Raw genomic sequence first — 18,685 nt, forward strand, 5'->3', positions numbered from 1 at the left:
GTCTGTCTCTCAATTAACTCTAAAATAAACTCTCAATTAACTCTATAAAACTGCCCCAAAGTGATAACTTCCCTTGGTCTCATCTTCCTCATACGAAATGCATGGACCACTTTAGATTTTACCCAATTTCTTATGTCTCAGATTAAATTACGTCTATATGAATGAAACCACTGAAGGCTACTCCCTGGCACAAAGCAGATGTTCCATAACTGTTCCCTTCCCTGCTGCTGAGACTGATTCTAAGAAATAAGAATCTCTGACCTTAAGTCAAAATCTCACTGGGTAGTTTGGCTTTTTCAGACTGGCTTCAGGAGCTTCACTAAGGCCTAATTAAAACACCTCTCCCAAACTGAGTCACTTTGCTGCACACCTGAAACTAACACTGTAAATCTACTACACTTCAATAACAAATTGAAAAAAAAAAAAAAACCACGTAACACCTCTCCCAAGGCTACATCTCTTGTCTTATAAACAAATAAAGTGGAGACCAAGGTTTGGTGCTTCACTCTTGGTCAAAGAGGAAAGGAGTATGAGAAGTGGGAAGCAAATATAGCTCTTCTGAAAGCTGGAAATTGAGCTGTAATTCCTCCAGCCTGGCCTTTGATGTGTGTGCTTACATGTGCTCATTACTTTTAAGCTGTTCCATGTGTATATATTTGTATATGTGTGCATATATATGTGTATATACACATCTCCAGAAGTAGATGTATTTATACACACACATATATATACACACGTAATGATAACCTAAATTGGCCACCAGTCCCACCCTTAAAGTGTCTTTAGAAAATTAACCCACGGAATAAGCAATAATATGTGAACTATAAACATTCTTGTATGTTGGCAGATAACCATGCTACACATTCCCCTCCAAGAACTGAGGAAGAGAAGAAAGGGAATAACACAATGGCAGAAAAATGCACTAATCAAATCCATAATCAACTTTGATGATGGAGCAAGGATTCTAATCAAAACACAATGGGGCAAAGTTGCAACAGGTTGTAAGCTTGGAGCTACGCTCCCTTCCCAGGGGCCTCGCCTGAGCTTTCTTTTTAAACATGTAAAACACCCACAAAGGATTTCAATCACTTCTAATTACTTTGTTAAAGAAATGAGCTGCAAGTTGAACACCAGACTCCGAAAAACAGGAAATATCAAAGTATTAGATATATAATATTTTCTCCTGCAACTGCTTCTTAAAAATAGGTTCACCTCTCCCCGAATAGATCAGGAGCATTCCTTATCTGAAGGTCAGCTGGACAGGGGTTCTGAACTAACATAGAGCAGGTCTCTAAAACAAGTCTTTGCACATGGTCATAATTTACACACCATGTTAACAGAGCAGAAGCTATCAATGTTCATTCTTGGGGGAAGGCCCAGGTATCCCAGCACCAAGAAGGGAATTCGGGAGGGATGTGGTGTTGCAGACCAGTTCCCCTCACTAGGGGTCGGGCCCCAGATGTAGGTTCGTAGGAGAGATTCAAGGTGATGGTGACCGGGGGTGGGTGGGGGTGGGCAGTGTTTGGGGAGTTGACAGTGCAGCTGCACCTAAAAGCTATGTGCTGGCTAACTTAGGTCTTTTCACACTTGATGGAGATGGAGAGCAGGCTTGGAGGAGAATGGGCTGTCACTGGCTGAAGAGAGTTGCTACTTAATAAAAGAAGCTGTGAGAACCGCCTCCGTTCCCTTTAACTACCATGCTGAATATTCTGAACCCCAAGCTAATAATAATAATCACTGTCATTCCCCAAGGGTCTGTTATGAACCAGGTCTTTTATGGATATCGTCTCTCCACCTTCTCATAACTACCCTGCATGCTCAGGATTACTAGCCACCACAAAGCCAGCATGCAAAGCCAATCCTGCCATGGCAAGAAGCCTTTGTTCCTTGCTCGTCATCACCTTTTAAAGGGAAGATACTAAATATGAAGCAATGACCTGCTACATGAGTTGCAGGGTCCCTGTGGTGACATCCGCTCTGCACCACTGCCTGACCCCACTCCTCATCCTCCCCTGGCACGCTCATCTCACCCCGTCTCCTCCCCATTCAACCATTCCTGCCCATCTCTGGAGCCTGCCATCTCCTGCCTCATCCGGGACGCCCTCTGAACTTCTCCAGCCATCTTGACCTTTCCCTTCCTTTGAACCCCAAGCACACGTCTCAGCCCTCTTTGTGTTGTGTGGTATTGTGATGCCCCTGGTACATCAGTGATGCCTCCCAACTAGACTATAAAATCTCCAGTCCCAGGCCATGTCTTATTTACCCTGTACGTCTGCCAGAGCATGAAGGAGGCGGGCAGCAATGAAGAGTGGGAAGACCAGCAGCCTGGAAGCCAGACCAAGCTGACCTGGACCCCCTGCTCCACCACCCTGGAGCAGGACAACCTGTAGCAAGTTCCTCTGCCTCTAAGTCTCGCTTACCCTTCCAGCTCAATGGCTAGATCAGTGGTCTCATAAATCAGGGCCTGCGAGTAATCGGAAAGTCCCTATGATTATCCCTCTATAGCATGCTGGTTAGGGACATGGAGTCCAGAGCCAGACTCTCCAAGTCCTAATTCTACTGTTACTAACCTGGTCTTTGCCTCAGTTTCCTTATGCGTAAAGTAAGAATAATAAAAACTCATCTCACTGGACTCAAATGAGGTGTTTTAGAACTTTCCTGGCACACAAAAAGTGCTATGTCGTGATTTGCCATCATTATATCATTGTTATCATAGAAAACGTTATAAAAATTCTTCTCATTGAAAATGTCATATCTGCTTTAAGTGTTACTGTGAGGATGAAATGAGATCATATGCAAAGAGCCTGGCACATCAGGCTCTCAACAAGGGGCTGTGCCCCTCCCTCATCTTCCCACCATGCCTGGTACTGTATCAGGCGTGTGATAGATGTGCTGCAAATCCTTGTGAACTGAACATTACCTTCTCCAGGGCTTGAGAGAATAAACTATGCCTTTTCTCACTTAGAGGCTATTAGATTGACATTCAACAATGCCCCATCTCTTGGTTTAGCAATATAAACAGCTCACTTTATTAAGTGTGCCTTTTTTGCCAGACATGGACTTTACATATGTTACTTGTGTATGTATATATGATGTATATATATGTATATATAAATTCATATGTATATTTGACAACTTACATATAATTTTTTCTTAATCCTCACAATTTGTATGGTTGTTTATGCCCATTTTCACAGATGGGAACACTGAGGCCCAGAGAGGTTAATCGACTAGGTCACCCAGCTAGTACCTGATGGAGATAGGACACCACAGATATTTACCTGACTTTAAAGCCTGTGCTACTGACCACTTACACAACCCAGCCTTCTCCCCAAAGCCCCTGAATAAAAGGAGAGTCAGATGCTCTAAAATATCATTTGCCATTTAACTCATTATCTCCTGAGTGTCTTCTAGGGATAAATACCAGATTCTGAATCCGGGACTACTAGATGTCAAGCCAGACAGACTTCCAGCCATATGGAGAGGCTTTCCTGGATGGCAGGTGGTCACAATGTCAGGCAGAGGGGGAAGAAGCCCTGTCCAAAGACGGGAAAAGCTCTTTTGTCAACGTCACTTGGATGCCAGGGTGGGGCAGAGAGAACATGGATCTGTGCCTGCCACAAGAAGAGCCCCCCAGGAAGCCCAAACATGGATAAAGAAAGGGCAGGTGGGCCCAGGATAGCCTACTGGGGAGAGGCCAATTTCCTTAGCAGTCCAACCAAACTATCTTCATGGTCAGTGCATAAGGTCCCAGCGAGGGCGAGGCAGGTGAGATGGTGGCATTCTGCGGACTGTGGGCCAAAGGTCAGGGAGAGAAGCAAAGCCTTGAGGGAACTGAACTATGCCAGCCCTTCCAGTAGCAGCTGGAGAACATGTTTTCAGGGAAGAGGGTGATGAATCACCTTTCCAGAGCCTGCCCATTACAAGTCCTCTGACAGTGTTCATTAAATGAAGGGTCAAATGGGCAAAGGCAGAGCAGCTGCCTGGGTAGGAAAAATCCCAGTGTCCACTTTCCTCTCATTCCTCAGGTTCTCCTCATCAGGCTGGAGGGTGTGTGTCACCTCCCAGGGTCACTGGTCTGGCCTCCCTGCATACCACCTACCACACCTCATCAGCTCCACCTCTGAAGATGCAGGGGAAATCCTCACAAGAGTGCCCTCTCCCCAAGATTATTCCCATTTCAAAGCCCCCTGTAAAAATCCCATGATGAACAGCAGAAAACAGAGCGCAGAGCACAAAACCCTAGCAGAGACAGGCCCGGGGAGCCTTAGGGGAAATCTTGCCTTCCTCCCACATGCCATCACTCAAACCTGTCAGCTTCCAAAAATGTTTAGCAAGTGCAGCAGCAAAGGGCATGCTTATCAGCCTGGCGTGGGAGCTAATCTGCTTTGAGGGCCTTCTCCAGTCCAGAGTTCCAAAAGTCTGCTTACAATTAGCTTCCAGCTCCAGTCCCTCCATCAGAAAGGCTAGGAATGTGTTGAGTTCTAGCCTCTGATCAGAGAAAGCTCCAGGAGAAGGTGGAGACAGGGTCAGCAGAGAGTAAGTGCCAAAAAGGTCAGCTGGTCTGTTGCCACTTCCCTGACACCAGCCCCAAACTACCTCCCCCGCTGGCTTCCCACCTCTCCTGACCGGGACAGTCACATCCGTCAGGTCCGCCTGTCCCCAAAAGTCCCTGCTGACTCACTGCCAAGAAAATACAGCATGCCCCTGCTCCCTCCTACCAGAAGAGGGAAAAAAAGCAGCAGAGAGGGCAGGAGGCCAGGAGAACCTGATTGGCCCTTGCCGATTTCCTTAAAAGAGATTGCATGGCCAGGGCCTGTCACCCAGCCGAATTGGGTGATGCGGGCTCTGTATGGAAAGGTAGAAGTCACCAATTCTTTTCAAGCCATCCCCCTCCGCCACCCCCAGTCACCCGGGCTACCCGCACCGGGATCTACTACCTAGGAAGGAGGGGCTTAGCTTCAGGCCGCCATTCTGAGGCAGCCACCCCCGCCCCACCGCAAAAGCCAGCCAAGACGCTAGGAGTCTCCAGCTGCCAGCCTCCGCTGTTGCACCGGGCACTCCTACAGCAGTCCCAGCACTGTGCCTGTAATCCTGTCAGTTCGAAGGGTGGGGCAGGGGCAGGCATCTTCCAGCTGAGGGGAGCAGGTACACTGCCATTCCCAGACCCCTTTTCCTGGATCTTGCAGCCAGGCCAGGGGGCGTGGAGCCCTACGAGGCCGCAGATCGTTCCTTGCCAGGGACAGAATCTGCAGAATCGACAGACAGACAGCCGCTGCAGTAGATAATGTCTTCTTGGGACCAAGTTCTCCACAAGCAGAACCTCACATGTTTAGCGCGGCGCACGTTTTGTTGTTGTTGTTGTTTTTTGTTTTTTGTTTTTTGTTTTTTGAGAACATCCTGACCGTGCTGCCCCCAGGAAGAGGCCGCACACAAGCCCGAACCCGGTCTCGCAGAGCTCCTTAAGGCAAACCTCGGTCACCAGGGCCACACCCACTGGCCAGCCCACTCTTCTCGCGCATCTCCCAATCTGCCGGCCTAAGCGGAATGGTTCCCTTCTCTGCCCTTTCCCCTATCCAGCCATGTCAACCTCCCCTCTGCTAAGGGGGAAAAAAAAAAGTATTCACCCTTCCCCCAGAACAGAGCCCTGGCACACAGTTCCTCTCACCTGGGTATCGAACCCGTTTTCCACGGAGCCGCTCATCCGCAACGGGAGCCCCTCCCCCGCCGGCTCTTGCAGCCCCTGCGATTTCAGGGGTATCTGGCTAGGGTAGGCGATCTTGCTCACCTCCACCTTGCTTCCCAACTTGAGGTAGCAGGGCTGGGGGCCGGCCCGGGCTGGGGGCACGTGCAGGATGGGCGCGGCGCTGTGCACCGGTTTGGGTAGTCCCGACTTCATTTTGGAGGCGACCAGGATAGCCGGCATCTTCTCCCGGGGCTTCGGTTTTCCCAGCACGTCCCTGGCAGCGGCGGCGGAGGCGACCGCTAAAGGCAGCGCGGGCAGCAGAGCAGGCGCCGGGCCTCGGCCCGCGAGGCGCCCACCACCAGCCGAGGGAAAGAAAAAAAAAAATCCTCGGGTCGGGGATCTCGGAGCAATCTGGTGAGCGCGCCTTCGCGGTGCCGGGATGGGGCGGAGGACTGGTCGCGACGCTCAGCTGGACACCTAGACAGATGCTGCAGTCTGGTCTCACGCCCCTCCTGGGCAGCCTATTCAAGGGCTCTGGACGCTCAGGGACCGTTGCCTCTTGCGATTCTCCTCCTGGGAACCCGAAGCTTGGATGCCCATATTAACTTGTCACTGCATCTCCGAAGTGAGGAGGCTCCTTTGGAAGAGAAGCTGCGGGGATGTACGCCTCCGGCTCCGGGAGGCTACGGGTGTGAGCCGGAGAGCTAAGGAGCGAGCAGCCGCGGGAGGGAAGGAGCGAGAAGAGGAAGAAGAGGGAGAGGGCACGGACCCCAAGACGTCTTCACTGAGAGGCAGCTGCCCGCCCTGATCGCGAGCACCGCAGTGTCACCCGCGCCGCAGAGGCGCGGCGAGAGCCCCCGAAAGGTCTCTCTAGGCGTGACAGTCGTTCATCACTGCCCAGAAGCCCCCCGGACAGATAGCACCTCAGCGCCTGCGGGTCTGCACATGCTCCGTGCGCTATAGCGCAAAGCTGTGGCCGTGGGGCGCGGGCACCGAGACGCGCGGCTGGCGGGCTGGGCCGGGCAGCGCTCGCGAGCGGCCGCCGCACTTCCCGGGAAGGCTGCGCTGACTGCGGGGCTCAGGGCAGGGGAAGGCAGGCTGCGACCAGCGCGGCTGCGGCGCGCGCTGACAGCCCGGGCCGCCCTGGCGCCCCCATTGGTCCGCGGCGGGCCAATCAGCGGCCGTGGCTCTCACTGCAAAGGGGGCGTGGCCTCAACTCACGGGCCGCCGCCGAAACTCTGGGGCCGAGCTTGGCCGCAAGTACAAAGCCTGCTGGTGGCCGCTCTGCAGCAGAGCTCCAGCCGCGCGCTTCCCGGCGGGCCGACACCCCCGCGTCCCCGAAACCTTTTGAAAAATGCCCTTTCGAACGCAAACGCCCGCCTTGGGCCCCCGCGGGCACGGCTCGGGGAAGTTTGTTTTCTTTTTCAAATTGTTCTGGTCACCTTAACGGTCTGAGTCTTCCGGAGTCGCGCCTGCAGCCCCGCGGCCCCCCATCTGGTCTGGGCAGGGCTGTTCTTCGTCTCCCGCGTTAAGGACGCGCCAGCCATTTCTTCTCTTTTCTGCCAGCTATTCCAGCCGGGCCGGGGGGCCTCCCAATAACTTCCTCTCCAGCTTTCAAAGGCTGCACATTTCACTTAACTATTTGAAGTATTTATAGGCAAATACAATACCCGAGGAAGCCTCCCGCCCTAAGACACCTCCTCCTTGCAACCTACCACAGACTCTCTAATTAGAGTGGCCGGAGGAAGCCGGCAGAAGCTTCACGACCTAGGCTGGCTCAGGTTAAATCTTGCTGCGTTTCATGTAGGAGCCCCTCCCTGTCCGCGCCTCGGACGCACTGGCCCCACAGGTTCCTCGACTTGACTTTAATTCGCCCGAGGATTTCTCTCCTGTCTCAGGTGCTCTATGGCTTCCTGGCTGACAATTGGAAGAAATGATACAGGCAGGTCAGACCCCTCGCCATTCATAGATGAGGAGCCCCTACCCTGTAGAACTTCCTGGATTTAAATCAGGCAAGTTCTTTGACTTTACATACATCCTTATAGAGCTTCGGTTTTCACTAGGAGTAATGAGGGGGTTCGACTACGTATATATAATATGCTGTTGTTTGGATAAATGAGATAGTTCATGACAGTCGTTTAGCACAGGTCCCTGGCAATGAGAGACCAGTAGAAGTTGGGTATTATGATCCCTGTTATTAAATTACTCCTACTCCCCCCACCCCCAGCCATCTCTATTTATAAGCTGTTTGTCTCTGTTCTCTGTCTCTGAGATACAGGTTTTCACAGTATGCCCAGCCTATAGCCTGACTTTCAATAGCACTGATTTCTCATTACCCAGATGGCAGGAAACTTCAAAGTTTTAAAAACAATCTCTTTAAGCAGCATTAAGAAATAAGTAGGTGACTTATTACCCTGGCCTGCTCCCTCCCTCACCTATCTTTCACCCATTCTGTGTAGCGACTTTCTACTCTAGTTAGGCTGAGATGCACAGTCTTCTATCTAATTTCAGGTATTCCTCCCTCTGCAATTAAAGCACACGTGGTCTGTGCCACTTAGTTAGCACTCAGCCCTTTACCATCTGATGCCACCTTGTTATTTATCGTTTCCTGTTTATTTTCATCTTAAAGAGTAGGCCTCTTGAAGTTTGGAACTGCGTTTTTAACCTTCATTAGATTCTCTCAACATTAAGTATAATGCTGTGGAAAGAATAGGTACTCAGATTGTTATCAAATTGATGAGTGAGTGATGCTAGCAGCAATTCTCCAGGGGGAGAGCCTTTTAGGTCCAGGTACATAAGGTCATAATAGATGCTATGCTGTATAAAACATTGGGACTCTCCCCTACCCAGAATTCTGGTTCTACCAAGAGTTATAGAAACATACTGCAGTCTTTAACTTTAAAGGTCATGGAGACATTCCAAAGTATTTCCATGGCTCTAATGCAGTTTTTCTGAGTATGGTCCCCAGTCCACTACCAGCAGCAGCAATACCTGGGAACTTGTTTGATAAGCCCCACCCCAGATCTTCTAACAAAAGTTCTGGAGATGGCCAAGTGATCTAGGTTTACCAAAGGTTTAACCCAGTGATTCTGATGCACACTTAGGTTTCAGAACTTCCACCCTAATGAAGATATCATGCATTCACTGCTCTTCCCCGGCTGCTTAAAACTTAATATACATAAGAATTACTGGAGATCTTACTAAAATACAGATTCTGAAGGGACAGACTGGGATTTCAAAATGTAGAATAGATAAACTAGATTATACTGTATAGCACAGGGAAATATATACAAGATCTTGTGGTAGCTCACAGCGAAAAAAAATGTGACAATGAATATATGTATGTTCATGTAGAACTGAAAAATTGTGCTCTACACTGGAATTTGACACAGCATTGTAAAATGACTATTACTCAATAAAAAGATGTTAAAAAAATAAAATAAAATACAGATTCTGATTGGGTAGGTCTGGAATGGGGCTGAGATTCTGGTTTCAGAATATGCTCCCACGTGACGCCCCTGCTGATGGTTTGGAGCTCACACTTTGAGTAGTAAGGCTAAACCATAGGTAGCTTAAGGGCTTCAGCTCAAGGGCCATCTCTAGTTAAGTGACTTTGTCATACTGTGCTGAAAAGAATTTGGAGAGTGCCTCTATCTAGCTAAGTTGGAAACAGCAGCCTGATCAATTAATAAGGTCCGTCATGAGTACAGAAATGGAAATAGTGGCAGACGTGCTCTATATTTGCCACCTCTGATCTCCCATTTAAATCATATTTGCTACCAAGATCATTTTTTGGGTTCTGAGACCCTCAAACATGTACTAATATGAAAAACAGCGCATTCTTTTTTTGAAAAGTACGTCTTCCTGATACTCTAGGATTTGGTAAACATAAGAGCATTCACTTTAACCCTGTCTGATTTAACTAAAGTCTGATCATTTCTCATCTTTCTTGATGGAAAATGAGTGAATCTTTTAGTATGTTTCCAGATTTCTTTCCCTGCCTCCTCATCCCTTTAATAATTTTATTTGCTCTTTCCTGGAAAATTTTTCATCTCTCTTTATATATTTCCTGTAAACCTTCATTGTCCTTCTTTAAAGCAAAATAATTTTTCATTATAACCAGAGAAGGGGGGGGAAGCTATTTTTTCCCTGGGGCAAAAGAGATAATTGCATAATTCCTCCTTAAATAAGATAGTCTCAAATTATAAATATGTCCTATAAAGTTACTCCTTTCACATGGATGCTGTGCTAACATGAATGAAGTCATTTTAAATCAGTAAGTTTGGCAAGCATTGGTAGCTAAAGAAGTTAATGGTTCTGAGAATGGCAAACTGCTTTGGAAAGAACACACTATCTAGATTTTTTTAATTGCTTTTTTTTTATATGCACTGTAGACAGCCCACTCTTTTAAATCTCAACTTTGACAACCCTTCTCTCTTTTCCTTTGGTCTGACTCTCAACTTTCGAAATCACTCAGTTTGAACCATATTACCAAAACTCTCAGGACCACAGACGGAAGCATCATCCACAGCAGTGGGGCAGTTCTCCAGTTGTGAGAGCCATCCTCAGGTCAGGGTATGCCAGCTGTGCTACTTTCTGATCCTCAACTTCAGCCGCTGGTGATTAGTTGACTGTAAATTGGGCTTCAGAGCTCACCTGCAAGTGACCAGCCCCATCAACCCATCCTTTATCTGAGTTAAAGACCCCTGGCTGCGCCTGACCTCCCAAGAAGACAGTCCTGTGAGAGCCTGAGACATCTAAACCCCAGCCTACTACCAAAAAAAAAAAAAAAAAAAAAAAAAAATGCAGAGATCTGGGGGAAAGAGTCAATAGGCTCTTGGAGACCCTTGACTATAAATGATGAAGGGACATACTGCAAGTCTCTGGAATAATAACAAAAAGCCAAACATTCTTGAGTTTATTGGGGAGTAAAAAAAATCAGACTAGCTTATTTTCAAAAAGGCACTTTTCCTTAATTGACATGGGTTGGCAACTTAGGACACACATTTCAGTGATGGCACAAATGCTCACGTTTGGTAGTGGCTGAATTAAGAGCCCACTCATCTCACACTGCAGAGAAGCTGAGGTGAGAACCGTAGACCAGCTATTTAGAAAGTCTGTACCCCTCCCCCTTGCTTCTGATCTGCCTTCTTCCAGATGGATCTATGTGCAGATCAATATGTTCAGTGGTGATCTCTGGGCTATTTTTGGGAACTGAAGACTGTGGGTTCTCCCAGTTGCAGATGCTGGGGGGTGAGGAGTACGTGTGAGTGTGTGTGTGTGTGTGTGTGTGTGTGTGTGTGTACACAGACGTTTAAGGCAATGAGCCTGACTAAATGTCAAACAAATACATAGGAAACTATTGAATAATTGGATGTGATGTGGCCCAATCATTAATTCAATGAATAAGTTGTTGAGAGCTGGGCTTTGGACATCGTGATGCGGAACAAATAAGGGCTCATTCCCTCCTCTCAAGTTCAAAGAATGATGCAGTCACTGGTTCCAGCCAGAGGGTTGCCCTTTTCCACAACTGAAAAACTGAGAGCACACAGCAAGGAAACAGGGAAATAAATGACAAATAGTAGAACCACCACTCCAACAGAAGCAGGGCAGAATAAACTGTGATACACGAGGCACAAAGGAGCATCAACTATCCATGGGGTTAGCAGGTATTCTGATGAAACTAACTTTCTGGTTAACAAAAAACTGAAGCTTAATGCAAAGAAATCTCCTTTCCACCGTGCGTGTTGAAACTCTAATTGCCTGAGTCCCTTCTCTCACCTTTGTAAGTCAAGTCTAGGAAATATTCCTTTGTTTACATCTTGCTTCATTCCACAGAGGATTTGAAGAAAACCTACATTAGATAAAGATAATGGCTAATAAAAAGACAACTGAAATACAAAAAAAAAAAAGTGGCTAAATATTAATAAGAATAAATGTAATAAAGGAAAAACATTCTTATTTAAAACTTAGGCTGTGACTACTTTTGCCTTCTGTAGGTGGGGGAAGGATGTGTAAATAAACCATATCAGTAGGAATATAAATCACGTCTCACTTCCTTCCAGAGCCAGGCACTAGGGAAGAGGCAAGTCTGAAATTTCAAATTCAGCCACATCTGGGCTACTCAAGAGACAGACTCTGAGTACATGGTCTTAGAGATAACATAAGTGAGCATTTGGATATTCAAAAGCCAGCCCAGAGCCCAGAAGTCAACCCATATGGTTGCCCATAGTATGTGAGAAAAATTCCTTTTCCTGGAAGAGGTTTAGTGTAAAGGGTCCCCAACATGGAGTATCTAAAGCAATATGAAGAGACTCCAAGGGGGGGACAGAAGAAGTGGCAAAGGAATTCCTTTCCTCTCCCCCCAAATAGCAATAAAGCTGCTATGCTATGAAATGCTTTAAGTAACTAGATCTTTCTTTGGATGAGGGAGAATTATTTTTAAAAAGCTGAGTACTGAATCTGGGTTCCTTATGGAGTAGAAAGAGGAGACCAGGGAATAGCATAAGAGCCTGAGTTTAATGGGAGCCGAAATTCAGAGTCAGGGATGGCTGAGATAACTGTGCCTCACCCCCACCACCATCTTTATTCCCCCAACTCAGTGATATACAGAACAATGCAGAGGGAATTGGGCTTCCCACTTGATGTGGGATAAGACTGCCAAGCAAATGCAAATAAGAATATCTCCTGACAAAGAGACAGGACCAGGGAAGATGTATATAAAAGATGAATATCAAGATTATATGTGTGGGCAGAGGTGAAGTAGGAGGAGAGGAAAATGAGCACACCTCGATTCTCCAGTTCATGCCTTTGGCTAAGGTCAAGTCCACCCTCATGGCTTCCTGAAGATCTTTCTATAGTTTAGAGTGAGCACCATCTAGGTCTATACCTGCAGGAAGTAAAGGTGGAGGCAAGGAGACTGAGCAGAATATGCCCAGATTTGAGGCTGGATCCTACTGCAAGCTTTTTTGTTTGCTCATTAGTTTTAATTCTCTACCCACATTTTCACTATTACAGATGAAGAAAACAATTCTAGCAACTGAGAGGTCTAGTTAATTCAGTTTCAGACTGATCTTTTTAAAAAGTATATGCCTTGTGTTGTATTATCCTTTCAACTTCCCATACATTACACCAGACAACCCAGAGTTGAGCCAGAATCATGAGGATGCTGATAAAAACTATAATTTATGAAGGTATTCGTACTATGTGCCAGGGACCATGATAAGCATTTTACATTCTCTTAATTCTCACAACAGTCCTACAAGGTGGATGAGGATTGTCATTTTCATTTTACAGAAGAGAAAACTAAGGCCCAGAGAGAGTTTAGCATCTTACCTAAGACCCCACAGCTAATTAAATGGAAAAGCAGGATTTGAACTCAGAGGTTCAAACTCCAGAGCCTGGACTGTGAACACTAGACAGTATATTATCAAAGGAATAACCATCATAATGTTAACAGTAGAAATGATCATAGTAACCCCTTGTCAAGATTTGCTTTATTCGCACCATTGCAGCCACCACCTGGAGCACTCCTGTATGGTGACACGACTACTCCATTCCACAGCCGAAGATACAGGAAGAAAGGTTTGGTAACCACCCAGGTTGTGAATGATAGTGGCCTTAGAGCGAGGCAAGGAATGGGCACCAGGCAGTTAGGGGGCCTGCTTGCATGATGCTCACTGCCTGCGGGTATCCACTGGGAGGTGAGGACCCGTGGTCCTTGAACAGGAAGCCTGAGAATCACTGGGGGTTAAAGGAACAGATCCCTAACCACACATCCCCCACAGATCTAGTATTCTGAATCTACGTGTCTGCATTTTAAACAAGCACTCGGGCGAAACAGTTGGTCCTAACACTTTGCTTGGCTGTCCATTAGAGTCACCTGTGGAATTAAAACACCAAGGCTGCCCAGGTCCCACCCTGGACCAAAATCAGACTCTCTGGGGGTGGGGCCCAAGCATTTGTCTGTTAGTAAAACTCCTGGGTGCAAGCAAATTGAAAAGCACCACTTTAACAAATGCTACAAAACTTTGCTCCGTCAAACTATAGAGTAGGGGATTATGGAGGTGGTAACCTGGACAATTTTTATCAATGTGTACAGCCAATCTCGAAAAACCCAGGCCTTCTATGACTTTCTTTGCAAGATTTTCTTTTTCAGAGACTTGCTTAGCCACTCTAGCTGCCCGTGCAACTCAAAGACAGTCGGGTAATTGCCCAAATGCTGCCTAGGAGTCAGTGATGCAGACTGCATCCAACGGCCTGACCTCTGCTCAGTGCGGGCCTCCAGGCAAGGAGCGAGGATGCTCCGGCTGCTCCCTCTACCGCATTTCCTCTTTTGGTTACTGCTATCGCCCTGTGTGTCTCATGCCATCACTCTGACTCTGCCCCAGGCACGGGGCCTGGTGAGCATTTGCTCCTGGCCAATGTCTGGCCTGCCCCACGGGAAAGGGAGAGGTGGGCAGTGCCCAGGGTTCAGGGCTCTCAGAGGAGGGCTTGGGGCAGTTAACTCTTGCAGGTCTGGGCTCATAAAAAAGTGTGCTGGCATGAAAAAGCTCAACAGTGGGTACATTAAAAAAAATTCATTTAGACCTTTGGTATGCATCTTGTGATTCTTTTTCCTTCATTTAAAATGTATTTGTAGTGGAGATGTTTATCATTATTTACATACGTGTTTGGCCACTGTTAAAATTTGCTAATATATTTATGTGTGTTTACATATGTATAAATAAATACATTTATAAAGCGAAGGAGAAGGAAGGAATTCACATCACAGTATTAACAGGGGCTATTTCTGAGGATCAAGTTAGGAGACTGGCAATTCCTTTTTATTTTTATATCACTGTTAAAGGGTTGAAATTATGGTTGATTTCAACTTACTTTTCCACAGGATTTTCCTGCATTTTTCAAATAAATATCTTTACTGGTTTCAATCTTTCATTTATTCAAGGGACACTTATGAAGCCCTATAATGAACCAAGCCCTGTGCCAAATGTTGGTGAGATGGAAGTTAGCTAGATTATATCCATCTCTGCCCTCTTCCTTTTCCAGCAAGATAGATGAGTCCTCTCCCAAATGAACAGACAAAAACTGTGTTAGCTATCAAAGATTAAAATCCAGTTTTAGATAAGCTAAAATCCAGTTCAGTTAAATCCAGTTTAGTTATATACATAAATATATAAGATCTATATACAGTTGGCCGTCTGTATCCGTGGGTTTCGCATCCATGGATATAACCAACAGCAGATGGAAAATATTAAAAAAAGAAATTCCAGAAAGTTCCAAAAAGCAAAACTTGAATTTGCTGTGCCCTGGCAACTATTTACATAGTATTTACATAGCATTTGCATTGTATTAGGTATTATAAGCAACCCACAGATGATTTAAAGTACGTGTGTAGGTTATATGCAAATATTACATCATTTTATAGAAGGGACTTGAAGGGACTTGAGTATCTCACAGATTTTGGTATTTGAGGGGACCCTGGAACCAATCTCCCCCGCATATACCGAAGGATGACTCTATATAACAAAATCACCGATTTTGAAGGATTTCCTCCTTCTAAGACAACCAGGAACAGTTACTCCAGAGAGCCTGCCTCATTTCCCTGCCTCCCAGAGAAGCAGCTCCTAATAGAATCCTCCTCGGCAGAGGTGCCAAGACCACCCCTGAGCAGAGGGACTAGGAAATTCATTCTTTTCTCCCTGATCTACCAAGCTATCTCTATAAGCCACGACAAGAGCCTGAAGACAGAGTCCTCATCTTGCAGAAAGAGAGAAGATGGGGAAGAAAGTGGGCCCCGGTATGCCTGACATGAACCCTGCTGGGCACACATAAAGAGGAATTCTAGTTCACATTACCCCTTAGCTGAGCTCAAAGCTGGTCTAAAAACTGTCAACAAAGCAGAGACACCCGTGAGGATCTTTTGAGCCCTGAGATCATTCGAAGCCACTAAACATAAACAGCTGTGTTGATTTCCACTCGCTCTCCCAACCCAAGGCAAATAAAACCTCAAAGCTTGAAGGGTGGAAAAGAACAAAATACAAAGGGATTTTCTTTTATTTTTTGACCTAGGAAGGTAGTTTTACAAACAGTGGGGCAAGACACCATTCAATCAATTTTTTTAAAAAACTGGCATCTTTCTTGAAGCTCCACATTGTGCAAAACTTTTAGACATTCGCTGATCTATTTATCAAACATTTTTCCTCCAGGCATTCTGGACATATGTCAAATATGAATCTAACACAGTCTCCCTAAGGCTGCACCAAAGACAGTCAAGCACTGTCATCCTGGCTTCCTCGTTTCCACAAAGGCCATCTTTTTGAACTTGGGGATGTTGAATGAATTCCTGTTCAGAACCATTTGCTTGTTAGGGTTTCATCCTTCCCGTGGGGAGAGGGGAACCTAAAGAGTTGAGTTTGGAGATGGAGAATCCAGTCTTCCAAGGCATCTGGCCTGCAAGGCTGATTTCCTGCTGAACTATCAAAGACAGGTTGCTACAATCCCTTCCCATGACCATTTTAGCACTTTCCTTGCCTTTGATCCTTTATTCTTGATGTTCACTCCTGTCTGGTATCCATGACCCATTTTCCTTCCTGAGGAGGAACTTGGACAGAACCCTCATCACTGCTCTTTGTTTCTGGGTTCTTCTCTGAGTGATGTGAAGGAGAAGATGGGGGCCAGAGTCAGGCAGACCTGGGTGGGAATCCTGATTTCACTTCCCATTGACTGAGCAAGGGTCACTTCATGTCTCTGACCCTCAGTTTGTTTATCAGGAAAATGGGGCGGATGGTAACTATCTCACTCTGTTGTTGCATGGATTTGGGATAATGAAGGCAGAGAGCCCAGTGTGAGTCTACAACTTTGTAGGTGCTCTACTCATTCATTCATTCACTTAAATCATAGTTTGGTGCTACTGAATGACAGACAGCAAGCTAATCACTGGTGATACAATGTTAGTAAGAATTGAAGTTCTTTTCTCATGGAGCTCACAATGTAATCAGGAAAATGGACACTGATTACAACATCACAGCCCTGGACATGTAATTACTAAGTGAGGCAGGTGCTATGTTAGCAGATAAAGAACCTAGACTGTCGAGGCAGCCAAGGCTCCTGAAGAGATGATGTTTGGGGTGATGTTTGGGGTGATGTTGGGATGCTGTTTGTTGGGGTGATGTTGGGGTGGTGTAGGGGTGGTATGGGGGTGAGGGATGAAAGGCAAAGAGGTGAGGATGAGGCTTTCATTCCTGTCTGCCATTGTGCTTGAGGTGGAGAGTTGGGCAGTGAGCAGAGACCTGGGTACCCCCTGTACATTCTCCATAAGAGATGATGTCAAGGTTCCAGTTCCTCTCCTGGAAGCTCCTCAGTGAAATGGAAAAGAGTCCTACAGTCATGCATAGACACTTAACTGGTTGACCTTGTGTGACCTTGGCCTAGTGACTTAACCTCTCTGAGCCTCGGTTTCTTCACCTGTGTCATTACTAAGACACCCCCCACCCCCGGGACATTGGGGCAAGATTAGAGAGGCAATAGAGTTGGGTACAGTGGTTGAAAGAGTAACGCTGGAGTTGGATCGTATGAGTCTGACCACGTTGCTTTGAATTCTGTTACTTACTAGCAGTGTGACCTTAGACAAGTTATTTAACCTCTGATGCCTCAGTTTTCTCATCCGTAAAGTGGGGCTTATAACAGTACGTCCCTCACAAAGTTGGTGGAAGGATTAAATGAATCAATATGTGTAAAGCACTAAATCAGTGATTGATACATGGTCACTGCTACCACCATTATGATCATTTTTCCTGGCACACAGTAAGTTCAAGTCACAGTTCCTCTCCCACCTACTCTGAAGTCACCGCGTGACCCCTTGTTGTGAGTATACCTGAATGTGTGGAAATTTCCATAGTAAGATACTGAGTGAAGGCTGAGAACTTGAGGCTGTGAGCCCAATGGGGACCCCTGCCTCTCTGAGAGTGGTTCATGGGCACCATCCAACATCCTGGGAAAGGGAGCTATCTCCTCAGAACTGGGGCATCCAGAATGGACCAGGCAGAGAAAAGAAGCCAGAGAGAGGGTGATGGAACCTCTCCATAAATACTTCCTTGAGGTTCTGCAGGCTGAGAGAAGCACAGAGAGGTTCAGCTTCTCTCATTGCAGCCCCAGCCCACATTGGCCCTCTCCTCACCTGGTCTCCTGCCAAACTTCGTAGCGAGGTACCCCCGATCATGCTATGAGCATACCTGTTATATGCAAGACATCCATTCTGGGTACTATACCATTCTTCAGCCATGGGCTGTCAATGCAGGTGTCCCCCTCCCCCACCGCCAATGGCTGCTTTTATTCCAGACACCTAAGGGGCCGAGGCCATCATATCCAAGGAAGATGCCTCTTTGGGGCAGGCAGGCTTTGCTTTCAGCAACCACCTCCTCACACTGGTATCTCTCTGACGCTTCTAAATCCACACTTAAAATCAACACATTTCAGCCCAGGCACCATGGTTATCCAGGTGCAGAAAGCCACAGGGATGGTGGCAGGGTTTGGGGTGGGAATGAAACAGTTATGTGCCAGAGTTATGTGCCTCTCTCATTTAATGTCTCCAAATAATGCAGATTTTCTACCTTTCACAGATGAAGAAACTGAGGCGCAGATAGATAACACAGTCATTTTATCAAGGTCGCACAGCTAGGAAGCAGTAGAACAGGGATTCAGATCTTGAATTGTCTGATTCCCAATTCCAGGCTTTGTTCATGACACCCTATTTGATACCAGCCACCCAGGACAGAGTCCTGGACTCTGCTGCTTGTTTACTGAAAGTTGGGCAAGTCACAGCCCCTCAGCCAAGTGGCTCATACCTTCCTCCGGCAGGTGCTGAAAGTAGGGTGCTGAGGACCCAGGTAGAAAGAGAGCACATCTGTCTGCGTGATAGGGTGGGGGCTAAGCCACAGTGCACAGGGATTCGGGTATGGAAAGAGGCTCTGGAAAATCTGGCATCTTCTACGTGCTGCT

The 18,685-nt window shown here is 46.7% G+C and overlaps 1 protein-coding gene across 1 annotated transcript in view; it reads right to left on the minus strand.

The window, feature by feature from the left end:
- The window catches only part of NAV2 (neuron navigator 2), a 365,374-nt gene extending 357,674 nt beyond the window's left edge, over positions 1-7,700 (minus strand). The window contains 1 exon segment of the mRNA XM_032488868.1: positions 5,669-7,700. Within this exon segment, the coding sequence (XP_032344759.1) occupies positions 5,669-5,926 (258 nt within the window). The 5' untranslated portion in view covers positions 5,927-7,700.
- Positions 7,701-18,685: the final 10,985 nt, after the last annotated feature.

The sequence above is a fragment of the Camelus ferus genome, chromosome 10, assembly GCF_009834535.1.
Source record: "Camelus ferus isolate YT-003-E chromosome 10, BCGSAC_Cfer_1.0, whole genome shotgun sequence".
In the NCBI taxonomy this organism is placed as follows: domain Eukaryota; kingdom Metazoa; phylum Chordata; class Mammalia; order Artiodactyla; family Camelidae; genus Camelus; species Camelus ferus.